Source organism: Alosa alosa, chromosome 7 (genome assembly GCF_017589495.1).
Source record: "Alosa alosa isolate M-15738 ecotype Scorff River chromosome 7, AALO_Geno_1.1, whole genome shotgun sequence".
NCBI lineage: Eukaryota > Metazoa > Chordata > Actinopteri > Clupeiformes > Clupeidae > Alosa > Alosa alosa.
The window spans coordinates 21,934,175-21,946,674 of NC_063195.1; the positions used below are offsets into that span (position 1 = coordinate 21,934,175).

Consider the following 12,500-nt stretch of genomic DNA (forward strand, 5'->3'; position numbering starts at 1 on the left):
TCTCAGCATCAAACATTCAAAATCTGATTCTGTTGCTATGGCAACCTCTCTGGGGAAGAGATGAGGCGGAGTGGAAACAGAGATTAAAAAAGAAAAGAGACAGAGGCTGGTAAGGAGAGGAAGAGGGAGATAGACAGAACAGAGAGGAAGAGATAGAGTGAGAAGACAGAAAAAGAGAGATATGAGATGAAAAAAGCGTGTTTTGATAAAGGACAGGTGCAGCACAAACTGCTTGTGTATGTCTGCAGAACACAGACACACACACACACACACACACAAACAAACAAAAATGAAATTATGGAACAGCAAACAGAATCCAAATCTATCAAAGGTACTGCTGGTACACATTATGTGTGTGCACCACAGTGTGTGTGTGTGTGTGTGTGTGTGTGTGTTTGATGCAATGCATGCCATCATATCAGCTTGGCTCCACATGCCCCTCTCTCTCACTCTCCCCACAGATTCATAGATTTATCCTGTTTTCTTTTTCCTTCTTTCATGTTTGTGTTCATCCATTCAATCACCAACCCATCCCTCTCTCTCTCTCTCTCTCTCTCTCTCTCCATCTCTAAAAGGGTTCATTCTTCTCCTTTTCTGTGGCTGCCTTTCGCACACAATAGGTGGGATATGGTCGTGGATATGATGCAGAGGAGGGAGAGAGAGATAGATGGAGAGAGTGAGTGAGTGAGAGAGTGAGTGAGAGAGTGAGAGAGAGAGAGAGACAGAAAGAGAGAGAGAAAAGGAAGAAGAAAGATAATGCAGCATGAGCCACGCTGCCATGGTCACCATGACATAATTTCCTCTCTCTCTCGCACTGTCCTGTTTCTTGTGCTTTTTCGCGCTGGCTAGCGCCTTAGCGTTAGCATTTGCCCAGGCTGATGTAATTGCTCCGAGAGAAGGACAGCGGAGAAGAAGGCGACCACACATCCCCGCACCTCGCTCACTCGCTCGCTCACCCGCTCTGGGTGACCCAGTTTCCCGTAGCCGTTTCATGGCACGTATTTAACTGCTAGCGTACTTAATGCTAGCATGGCTAACTGCTGCATGTGTGTGTGTGTGTGTGAGCGCATGTGTGTGTGTGTGTGTGTGTGTGTATGTGTGTGTGTGTGTGTGTTTGGCTTATGATGGCAAACGTATTTAACTGCTAGCGTACTTAATGCTAGCATGGCTAACTGCTAGCGTACTTAATGCTAGCATGGCTACTTGCTGCAGAGCCTGTGGGTGCAGAATGCAGATATAAAGCACACATGCAGCACTGGAAGGTGATGCTGGCTGGTCCACGACATCTAGACTGAGGTCTATAGGTGAGGCAGGCCTGGTGGAGGTGTAAGGCTTGGTTGCACTCCGGTTCTCACTGGTTGGTTCTCAAACTGGTTCTCAAACTCAAACTGGGAGTTCAGGGAAATACTGGACATAACGTAATTCATCCAGCGTTTAGAGGGCAAACGGACGTTGGTCAGCCATCAGCGGCGGTTAAATCACTGGGCACCATTAGTCCATCTGTGGAGATGTTTACGTTGTTTAAAGTTGTTTATGTTGTTTATGTGGTTGAAGCCTTCAGCCTTGAATGTTGCCTTAACCTCGGCTGGAATGTGCCTCTTTGACCTGCTGCACCACACAAACATTTCAGTGCATTAATTCTCATATGTATTTCAGTGCATTAATTAATTATCATACACATTTCAGTGCATTAATTAATTAACATACACATTTCAGTGCATTAATTAATTCTCATACACATTTCAGTGCATTTATTCTCATATACATTTCAATGCATTCAATGCAATTTCAACACATTTCAATGCTGTAAATCCTTCACATTTTTGCTTACCCAATAGAATATCAAGATTTTAACCCAGACATCTCAATCCCATTAATTTCCAATAAGTTTGGGGTAGGTCACATAAGCCAATGTCATTCCAAATGGCCGACTAGATTAGTGAGGTCATTAATTATATTATTATCAGTCCCCTTGAAAATGTAAAGAATGTCTGTAGACTTTTTATTATTTTTTACTTATAATTTAATCCCACCTTCAGAAGAAAATGGCTTTGTAGGGTTCTTCATGTTTAACAGTTTTAATCTTCAATCTCAAGTGCTTAACTAATCACAAGGAGGGGAGTTGGCCTTTCAGGCCCATTGCACTTCTCATGGTCATCATATTAGTCTGCTGTGTGTTTGTTTAGTTATTATAAGCAGGGGTGATGCATGTATGATAACGTGGCAGCAAAAGCTAACGTGCTAACTCCAGCAGGAAACACCTGAGCTAGCCAAAGCCACTCACAATGGGAGGAATCACCCATTCAAAACCACTTGTTCCTTGCAAACAATGCCAAAGGGGTTTTGACTTGTATGCTCCCAAACTAGTCTTTGGCAAGCAATTAACATTGTGATACATCTGTGGTATGTAAAAGACCTTTACAGCTAAAGAAATACTTTAATAATGGCTGTCAAATAAAGCTCACATTTACTGTGAAGCACTTTGTTCAACATGTGTTATAGTTGAATGTGCTCTATTTATAGTTTATAAACAGTGGCTTGATTTGCTCTCCTCCGAACTGGGAAAATGGCCACGATCATAAACTTCAGATTTATTGCTTTGTGGTTTGTCAGTCGTCACAGTACATCACATCTCTTTCATGTTTTTTTTTTATTTTTTTTTACTGTCTACATGCTCTGACTAAAGTTTTGTATGTCAGCTATAGTGTCAGTTTAATCGCTGATGAAACACAGTAAAACCCTCTCGACTGATCTCAGAGCAGAGGCCAGAGCCAGACTCGTGTGGTGTTGGACGGCCCATGCCGCACTGACACTGCACTACGGCTTCCCCCATTCTAGAACCTTCATATTGTGTCTTCTTTTGTTAAGTATATTTTTGGGGCTTTTTAGCCTTTATTGTGACAGGAAAGTGTGAAGAGGCTGACAGGAAGTGAGTGGGAGAGAGAGAGAGAGATGGGATGGGATCAGGAAATGACCCGGGTTGGACTCAAACTCGGGTCCCCGAGGGTACATGGACTCGTATATTGTACAGGCGCTGTAGCCAGCTGATGTCTTCTTGACATCAAATGTAGCCTAGCACTCACATTCTTAGCATGGGAATGATATCAAATGTAGCCTAGCACTCACGTTATAAGCATGAGAATGACATCAAATGTAGCCTAGCACTCATGTTATAAGCATGAGAATGACATCAAATGTAGCCTAGTACTCACATTCTTAGCATGGGAATGAATGCTATGCATCTCAATAGCTTCCCAGACAGCCATGATGCTATTCTTAGTATGAAATGAGCTCTTTACAGCTTATCTATCACACAAATGTTACACCTGACAAGTCAGATACCACTGCAGCACTCGGCACAGAGCTGGCCCTGGGCTGGCCCAGCTTCGTGTTGTAGACTGGGGTGTCCCTCTGGTATAGTGTTTCATGCGTGTGACAGTCAGCACTGACTTTGCCAGCTCTCTTCCTTCAGTGGCGTCATCTCTCTTTCTCTCTGTGTCTCTCTGTGTGTCTCTCTCTCTCTCTCTCTCTTCGTCTTTCTCTGTCTGAGTGCCGCTGACTCCCTAGGGTACTTCATTAAGAGGACAGGACGCTGCCAGTCGGGTGGATTAGTATCCAAGCTGACAGGTGATATCAGGGAGAGTGGCCACGTTCCAAATCGCTCACTTACAAGGCTTCCTCCTCTCCTCACTTCCTTCCTGCCTCTAGGGACCCCTGGACGTTAATATCAGTGCAGAGAGTAGAGAGTTGTGTGTGTGTGTACAGTGTATGTGTGTGTGTGTGTGTGTGTGTGTGTGTGTGTGAGAGAGATTACAGTCGAGTGTTTATGTGCCATATGATATTGATTCATTAATTCCACTTACAAGAACCCCAATGACAACAAAAATAGCCCTCTTGAGTTTGTTGCAAGATCATTTGTTGCAGAATCTTTTCAAAATAAATGTTAAGCATGTCTTTCTTAGCTACATACCTTAACTGTCAGCATGGAGAATCAAGTGAGTTTACTGGTTAATGTAGCATGCAACTTAGAAACGCTTAGACATTTTCTAAACATAGGACTTGTTGATTGAGCTACACAGGCGTTGTGCTGTAAAAAGTGGGCTAATATTTCTTAGGATGCAAAGGATAACATGGTTGAGTTTGTGGCTACGAGCCAAGTTTCACAAGGGCAACCTCAGGTCACTGACTAGAGAAGTGATCAGTTATAGTGATGTTGAGCCAAGTTTCACAAGGGCAACCTCAGGTCACTGACTAGAGAAGTGATCAGTTCTAGTGATGTTGAGCCAGGCTTCACAAGGGCAACTTCAGGTCACTGACTAGAGAAGTGATCAGTTATAGTGATGTTGAGCCAATCATTGTTTACTGCTAAGAACATGTTTACATTTATTTGTGTGTGTGTGTGTGTGTGTGTGTGTGTGTGTGTGTGTGTGTGTGTATGTGTGTGTGTGTGTGTGTGTGTGTGTGTGTGTGTGTGTGTGTGTGTGTGTGTGTGTGAGAGAAAGAGAGAGATTTGTTTGTGTGTTTGTCTTATTGAACACTGTCATAATGTTTCTTTTTGCGTACACTAACCTTTCCCCCAGTCTAACATGCCCACAAACACAGAGAACAAGAACAAATCCACAAACAGGAGAGAATAAGAGAATGTGTGTGTGTGTGTGTGTGTGTGTGCGTGTGTGTGTGTGTGTGTGTGTGTGTTTGAGAGAGAGAGAGAGAGAGAAAGAGAAGGAAAGTGTAGAAAAACGTCTCTTTAGTGAGCAGTTAATGCATTGGAGAGTCTGCCTGCTTTGGCATGTCAGTGTAGTGGAGAGAAGATTAAGTCTAAAAATACCAAAGTGCACAACACTGCAGCCAGCTAAACGCAATGCAGCACAATCAGAAACACACACACACACACACACACTCACACTTTCTCTCACGCTAACACTCATTTTCATCATACATTGGTGTATGCAAAATGCAAGACAGCAAGATAACAAGAGACAGAGAGAAATAGGCACAAACACAGTTGGCTATGACAGAAAATGACAGATTACTGGCCTGTCACTATTAATATAGTAGGCTATTGCTAGTTGAGAACATTGAAACCCTTTTCCCGTTTGCTGGAGGGAGTGGCACACAACAATTTTACCAAGGCAGTCTACATTACCGTGAGACGAGACAATGACTATATAAAAGAGCCATATCTGCTAATGTATTAATGTAAACAGAAAGTTGATCTGCCAGTATAAGCAAATTCAAAATGGAGTTATGCATAGAGTGGGTGGCACAGTAACCCCAACACAAACACACACACACACACACACACACCGCCCAGGCCCATTGCACTTCCGTTCTGTTTTCCCATCAGAGCTATATTAAGGGCAGGATTAGTGGACCTGGGAGGACCTGATAAACTATCGTGGGATTTCCTCCAATGGGAGAGCAGGATTGCACTGGTGCATGCCTGTGGTAGTGGGGGCACTATACTGAGTGATGAACATTACACACACATACTAAATGCATGTTTCAGTGAGAGTATGTGTGCTTGAAATTAAACAGCAGAAGTGCAAGGACCTATAGGTTGTATATCGGAACGTCACCTATTTCTGCCCTTTTACGTGTATGTGTCACTTAATATTTATTTTCTATACAAACCAAGACGGTGGATTCCTAAAGAAACACAAGCACCCACCCCATTTTTGTATCTAAATTAGCTATGTAACAAAAATTACATTGTACAGTGACTCGAAGAGCTGTAAACAGTGTTGTAAGGCTGCGTGTACTAAACAGCTCCAGTGGAATTTTGATTTTGCGACGAGAATTCTCGGTCTAACCGTTGATGTGGTGAGTAAGTGGGCGGATATAGGGCACCCACCAGCCCAGCACCAAACTCTGAGCACGGTAAACAAAATCGAATTTTTAAGGCAGTAAATACTCCCGTTAATAACCAAACCAGATTTAGTTCAAATCAACACACCTATGGCTACTGAAAAATGTAAGGTTCATTTATCAAATGTTATTTTGAAGTTTTAAAAAACATCTTTGTTTTGGAATTTTCAAAAAAAAGGGGTGGAAATTGGTGCTTTTACAATAGGTAATATAGGTAGTATAGCCTGGCAGTAGTTTTTCTGCTGTGGATGCATATACATGTGGGTCTATGATTAGAGGAATGGATGTAGATTGTAGATGTAGATCAGCGGGAGTGTGTGTGTGTGTGCGTGGTGTGTGTGTGTATGTGTGTGTGTGTGTGTGTGTGTGTGTGTGTGTGTGTGTGTGTGATTCTTAAAGGGTGCACGTGCATGAGTATGACTGAGTGTAGCACTGTTTATGTGTGTACCTGAGTGTGCTAGACTCGGTGTGCAAGTGTGCATCAGTGCAGACGCTCATGTGTGTGTGTGTGTGTGTGTGTGTGTGTGTGTGTGTGTGTGTGTTGTGTGCTGTACTCACCTGCAGACGAGTGTGGCGATGATGACGCACCAGGCGGTGCAGCAGCAGTCGGCGTTGGGCGGGTCGTCGCTCTTGCGGCGGCGGCAGCACAGCCAGAAGGAGTAGCAGAGCAGGAAGAGCAGATCCAGGGCCAGACACACACAGCCCTGGCACCAACAGCAGCACCGACTGCACAGGAGAAACAGGACGTGATGTCATTAGTTACAAGAAGTGACAGGGTTTGTTACAGGCCCAGATCGAGGAAGATAAGGTCCAGGTCTAGACACTCACAACTGAAACACAGTGGCTGGCAGCATGAAAGAGGCAGGACATGATGTCATTTGATACAGGATATGACATCATTGTCATACACAGGAAGTGACATCATATGTTAAAGAAGTGTCATCATTAGGTACATAGATATTAGAAAGCTAGATAATCGCATTGAGTTAACGAATTTCTGATAAGGTCTGACTCTTGTCCCTAAGTAGGGTGTATTTTGGCAAATGGCAAAAAAAAAACACTACAAAATACCCAGGACTGCTATTAACACACAGTGAAAGTCACCCTCTCGTCAGCAGAGACAGCACTGCCTAGCAACAGCATCCACTGCAAAGAGTCTGCACACACACACACACAGACCAATCCAAAGGAGGAAAGCATGTGTGAGGGGAAACTTTTCTGTGTGTGTGTGTGTGTGTGTGTGTTGTGTGCTGTACTCACCTGCAGACGAGTGTGGCGATGATGACGCACCAGGCGGTGCAGCAGCAGTCGGCGCTACGGTCAGCGTTTTCCAAGGCGCAGCACAGCCAGAAGGAGTAGCAGAGCAGGAAGAGCAGATCCAGGGCCAGACACACGAGCGCCACGGCACCCAGCAGCAGCACCGACTGCACAGGAGAAACAGGACGTGATGTCATTAGTTACAAGAAGTGACAGGGTTTGTTACAGGCCCAGATCGAGGAAGATAAGGTCCAGGTCTAGACACTCACAACTGAAACACAGTGGCTGGCAGCATGAAAGAGGCAGGACATGATGTCATTTGATACAGGATATGACATCATTGTCATACACAGGAAGTGACATCATATGTTAAAGAAGTGTCATCATTAGGTACACCCACAGGCCAGGTTGAGCATATCTACTACAGCCATATAAACTATAGCTGCAGTGCACAGCAGCAACAAGATATGATATCCTTTACAGGATATGACATCATTGTCATACACAGGAAGTGACATCATATGTTAAAGAAGTGTCATCATTAGGTACACCCACAGGCCAGGTTGAGCATATCTACTACAGCCATATAAACTATAGCTGCAGTGCACAGCAGCAACAAGATATGATATCCTTTACAGGATATGACATCATTGTCATACACAGGAAGTGACATCATATGTTAAAGAAGTGTCATCATTAGGTACACCCACAGGCCAGGTTGAGCATATCTACTACAGCCATATAAACTATAGCTGCAGTGCACAGCAGCAACAAGATATGATATCCTTTACAGGATATGACATCATTGTCATACACAGGAAGTGACATCATATGTTAAAGAAGTGTCATCATTAGGTACACCCACAGGCCAGGTTGAGCATATCTACTACAGCCATATAAACTATAGCTGCAGTGCACAGCAGCAACAAGATATGATATCCTTTACAGGATATGACATCATTGTCATACACAGGAAGTGACATCATATGTTAAAGAAGTGTCATCATTAGGTACACCCACAGGCCAGGTTGAGCATATCTACTACAGCCATATAAACTATAGCTGCAGTGCACAGCAGCAACAAGATATGGGCAGACAGATGCACACGCGCGCACACACACACACACACACACACACACACACACACACACACACACACACACACATACAGGCAAAACACATACGTAGTTACAATGTTGTCTATCTTGCATACCCTAATTTCACAGACACAGACACTTTCCCTAACTCACACACCCACACAGGCAGCTGTGATCAGACAAACAGATGTGACCACACAAACACACACACACACACACACACACACACACACACACACACACACACACACACACACACACACACAGACCAATCCAAAGGAGGAAAGCATGTGTGAGGGGAAACTTTTCTGTGTGTGTGTGTGTGTGTGTGTGTGTGTGTGTCTGCGTGAGAATCCTAAACATGCCCCGACAGGTTTGATCTAGATCAGAGAAGGGAGGGGCGTGGGGGCCAAAACTGAAACGACCCCCAGACTTCTGGAATTCTTTTGTTTTCTAGTCTCGGAATTCTGAGCTTGATTGGCACTGAGCATTTTGTCCCCCAAACAAAGCCCTTGATCCGAAATGCCCTTGTGTTCACCCCACTCTGCAGGTATGCAGGAGATCTCATCAAGGAATGTTCCTCTCTACTGGTGCTTGCATACTTGAGATTTGGGACCCTACTTGACATGCTAAGTATCAAGTGCGTACTCCATTTGGAATTCAAGTATGCACTCGGAGAAATGGCTATGATCTTATCTGGCGGCTAACTCTGGAAAAACCGATCTCATATTACTGTGTGGCAATTTTCAGCCCGGAATCCCGCGTGTGCGCATACACAGACACACAGACACACAGACACACAGACACACATACAGACACACACACAGACAGGCAGAAAGACAAACCAAACACACAATTCCATGTTGTGGATTTTTGTTGTCTCTGTAAGACAAATCTGCTCTCGCAGATCCCAATGTAGCTTCCAGACCGATGCAATTCGGCAATCTTAATTGCTTCTTTCATTTTCGTGCTCGGAATTCTGTGGCATGGATTTCTCCGTATGTGCGAATGTAGGTCACACACATAATCACACATACACACACACACACACACACACACACACACACTGTCCAAAATACTGTTTCCCCTCTGAAGGAAGTCATACAAGGAGAATAAAATGTATTTCAACACGCACACACACACACACACACATGCACACACACACACACACACACACACACACACACACACACACTGAGCTGGGGAGAGCTGCAGAGTGATTTAATAGGTTACAGACGATACCTCTGTTTCCCCTTCCGTCCCTCTTGGAGATGGAAACAGTGGAATCAAAATGTGAGAATGTGCTGAGGTTTCAACAACAGACCATGTCCATCCACACACATACAAATCCACAGAATCTCATTTGTGTAGGCTTGTGTTTATGTGTGCGTATTTGTGCTCTGTGTATTGTGTATGGATGCATGTGTATGCTTATGCATGTATGTATGTGTATGTGTGTGTGTGTGTGTGTGTGTGTGTGTGTGTGTGTGTGTGTGTGCATGCATACAGTACATGTATGTGCTTGTGTGTGTGTGTGTGTGTGTGTGTGTGTGTGTGTGTGTGTGTGTGTGTGTGTGTGTGTGTACAGTGAGTCTGTGTGTGTGTTTGTGTGTGTGTCCATGCAAGTATGTGCTTGTGTGTGTGTGTGTGTGTATGTACAGTGTGTCTGTGTGTGTGTTTGTGTGTGTGTCCATGCAAGGATGTGCTTGTGTGTGTGTGTGTGTGTGTGTGTGTGTGTGTGTGTGTGTGTGTGTGTGTGTGTGTGTGCGTGTGTGTGCTGGTGCGATCCCAAAAGCCCCCGACGTCCCTCACACAAACAGTTTGGAATCTAAGCAAAACAGTTGGCCTGTGGCGTGACATTGAGGCCTGTGGCCGCCTCTCCCTCTGACCCCCGACCCCCAGAGCAGCCCAGACAGCACAGCACACAAAGACAGGCTTTCAGTAGGAGAAGGGGGCTGTGGGGGACGGAGGGAGGGGGGAGGGCAATAGGGAGAGGAAGGGATAGAGAAAATGAAAGGGTGATAGATAAATTGATGAGAAGAAATACATGAAGAAAAAAGAGTGAGAGAAATTCTAGAGTTCCTGTGCATTTAGTACACAGTATAGGATAATAGTATAGTGTAGTACAGTACAGTAGGCTACTGTAGGCCTACAGTTTAGTCAAAGCTAAGGTTCATCAGAATCCTGGGATATGCCCGCTTGACAACGGGAGAGATAGAACTAACGACTGGCCTTTGGCCGTAGCAACCATCCATTTAGAACTAGTAACGGCAGTTTGTCCTGCAATGAGTTGAGAAATGAGTAGATATGTGTCTGAAAGAAGTAGTTTTAGCGATGGGAAAAGTTTAAATTATAACAGCAAACGAACACAACGCAAGTGGCAGCAGTGGAATAAGCGGGATAATGGACTCCAAGTCGTTCGGTTTACAGAATGAAATGCACTTTTGAGCAGTAACGGCCCGACGCGCAGCGCACCACCTCGAACGTGCCTGTCCTCCATTACCCCTTACGTATAGTATAGTAGAGAATAGTACAGTATAGTACAGAATAGTATAGTATAGGCTAGTATATAGTATAGTGTAGTATAGTACATAATAGTACCGAATAGTATAGTATAGTACAGAATAGTATATTATAGTATAGTAAAGTATAGTATAGTACAGAATAGTATATTATAGTATAGTAAAGTACAGAATAGTATAGTATAGTATAGAATAGTACAGAATTGTATATTATAGTATAGTATAGTATCTCAACAGTATAGTATCTCAACAGTATAGTATAGTATAGTACAGAATAGTATAGTATGTTATACTGTAATACAGCAGTATGTCTACATAATTCATGCTCGGTGTTGTTCCTGCAGCTGAACTGAGAGTTCTATCTTGTTTCCCACTGAGCCTTGTTGATAAGGCACATAATGCAATTAATGCTGTAGCTAAATGACTGTATCTGGCTTTGGGTGAAGGCATCTGCTAAATAAATTTATAAATATGCGTGTTTGTATTTTTAGCTTTGTGCTTCATGGGCACTTATCTGCCAGTCTCTGAATTGTACAGTCTGTGCTTTGCCAATGATGTACTACATTAATGAGAAAGAGAGAGAGAAAGAGAGAGAGATTTTATATCCATCTCTATGTAAAATTAGAGATTTGGCAATAATTTAATTATACACTCCACTCAAGTTGAACTAAGAAGGGGAAAGATAGATAGAAAGAAAGAGGGAGAGAGAGATAGAGAAAGGGTGAGGGAAAGCTATAGGGAAAAAGAGAGGGAGAGGGAGAAAGAGAGGGAAAGAGAAATGAAGAGAGGGAGAGTCAGTAAATGAAATAGCATGAGAGACATGATAAACACAGAGTAAGAGACAGTTGGGCTGAATCATGTGCTTATCTGTTTATTTCTATATGGTGAGAGTCTGTGGGAAAGTCGGCAGATTTGTTATCCTTGGGGAACGGATTTATATTTCAGAGAGAGAGAGAGAGGGAGAGAGAGGGGGAGATGAATGAGAGGGGATAAGAAATGAGGGAGTGAAATGAAAGCCTGATTTAAGCAGGGGATGAAAAGAGTCATGATTGCTTACATTGCAATTACCTTAAATCAAACACACACACACACACACACACACACACACACACACACACACACACACACACACACACATACACACACAATCTACCTCTCCAAACTATAACAATCTGTAAACATGTTGTCTCAGATCAAATCTGTTTGTGATACACTAAGTGTATACTCTGTAGTGAGCATGGACTAGTGTACTCTGTAGTGAGCATGGACTAGTGTACTCTGTAGTGAGCATGGACTAGTGTAGTGAGCATGGACTAGTGTACTCTGTAGTGAGCATGGACTAGTGTATACTCTGTAGTGAGCATGGACTAGTGTACTCTGTAGACTAGTGTACTCTGTAGTGAGCATGGACTAACGTACATTCTGTAGTGGTCACAGACTAGTGTATCCTTTGTAGTGGTCACAGACTAGTGCCCACTCTGCTCCCTCGGTATTGTAGTGTGCAAGTCCACAGGATGGAGGAGCCAGGGCTGCAGATTAGAGGCCTGGGGAGGTGGATCGTTGGGACTCAGCCCAGACTCATGTTTCCTCAGTCGCCCACGCACATAATCACACACACGTGCAGAGTCAGACACACACACACACACACACACACACACACACACACACTGAAAGAGAAACCCAGCTGTGATGGCTTTTCCTGCCACCAGTGCTTACAGGTGCATTCTTTTGCCTACAGGGCATTCGTGACTGTAAA

The 12,500-nt window shown here is 43.8% G+C and overlaps 1 protein-coding gene across 1 annotated transcript in view; it reads right to left on the bottom strand.

Annotated features, from left to right (window-relative positions):
• The window catches only part of ttyh3b (tweety family member 3b), a 48,700-nt gene that overhangs the window by 22,194 nt on the left and 14,006 nt on the right, over nucleotides 1-12,500 (bottom strand). Inside the window, exons 2-3 of the mRNA XM_048248192.1 lie at nucleotides 7,224-7,292; nucleotides 6,427-6,527 (exon numbers count right to left, since the gene is read on the bottom strand). Of these exons, the coding sequence (XP_048104149.1) occupies nucleotides 6,427-6,527; nucleotides 7,224-7,292 (170 nt within the window). The remainder of the gene's footprint in view (nucleotides 1-6,426; nucleotides 6,528-7,223; nucleotides 7,293-12,500) is intronic.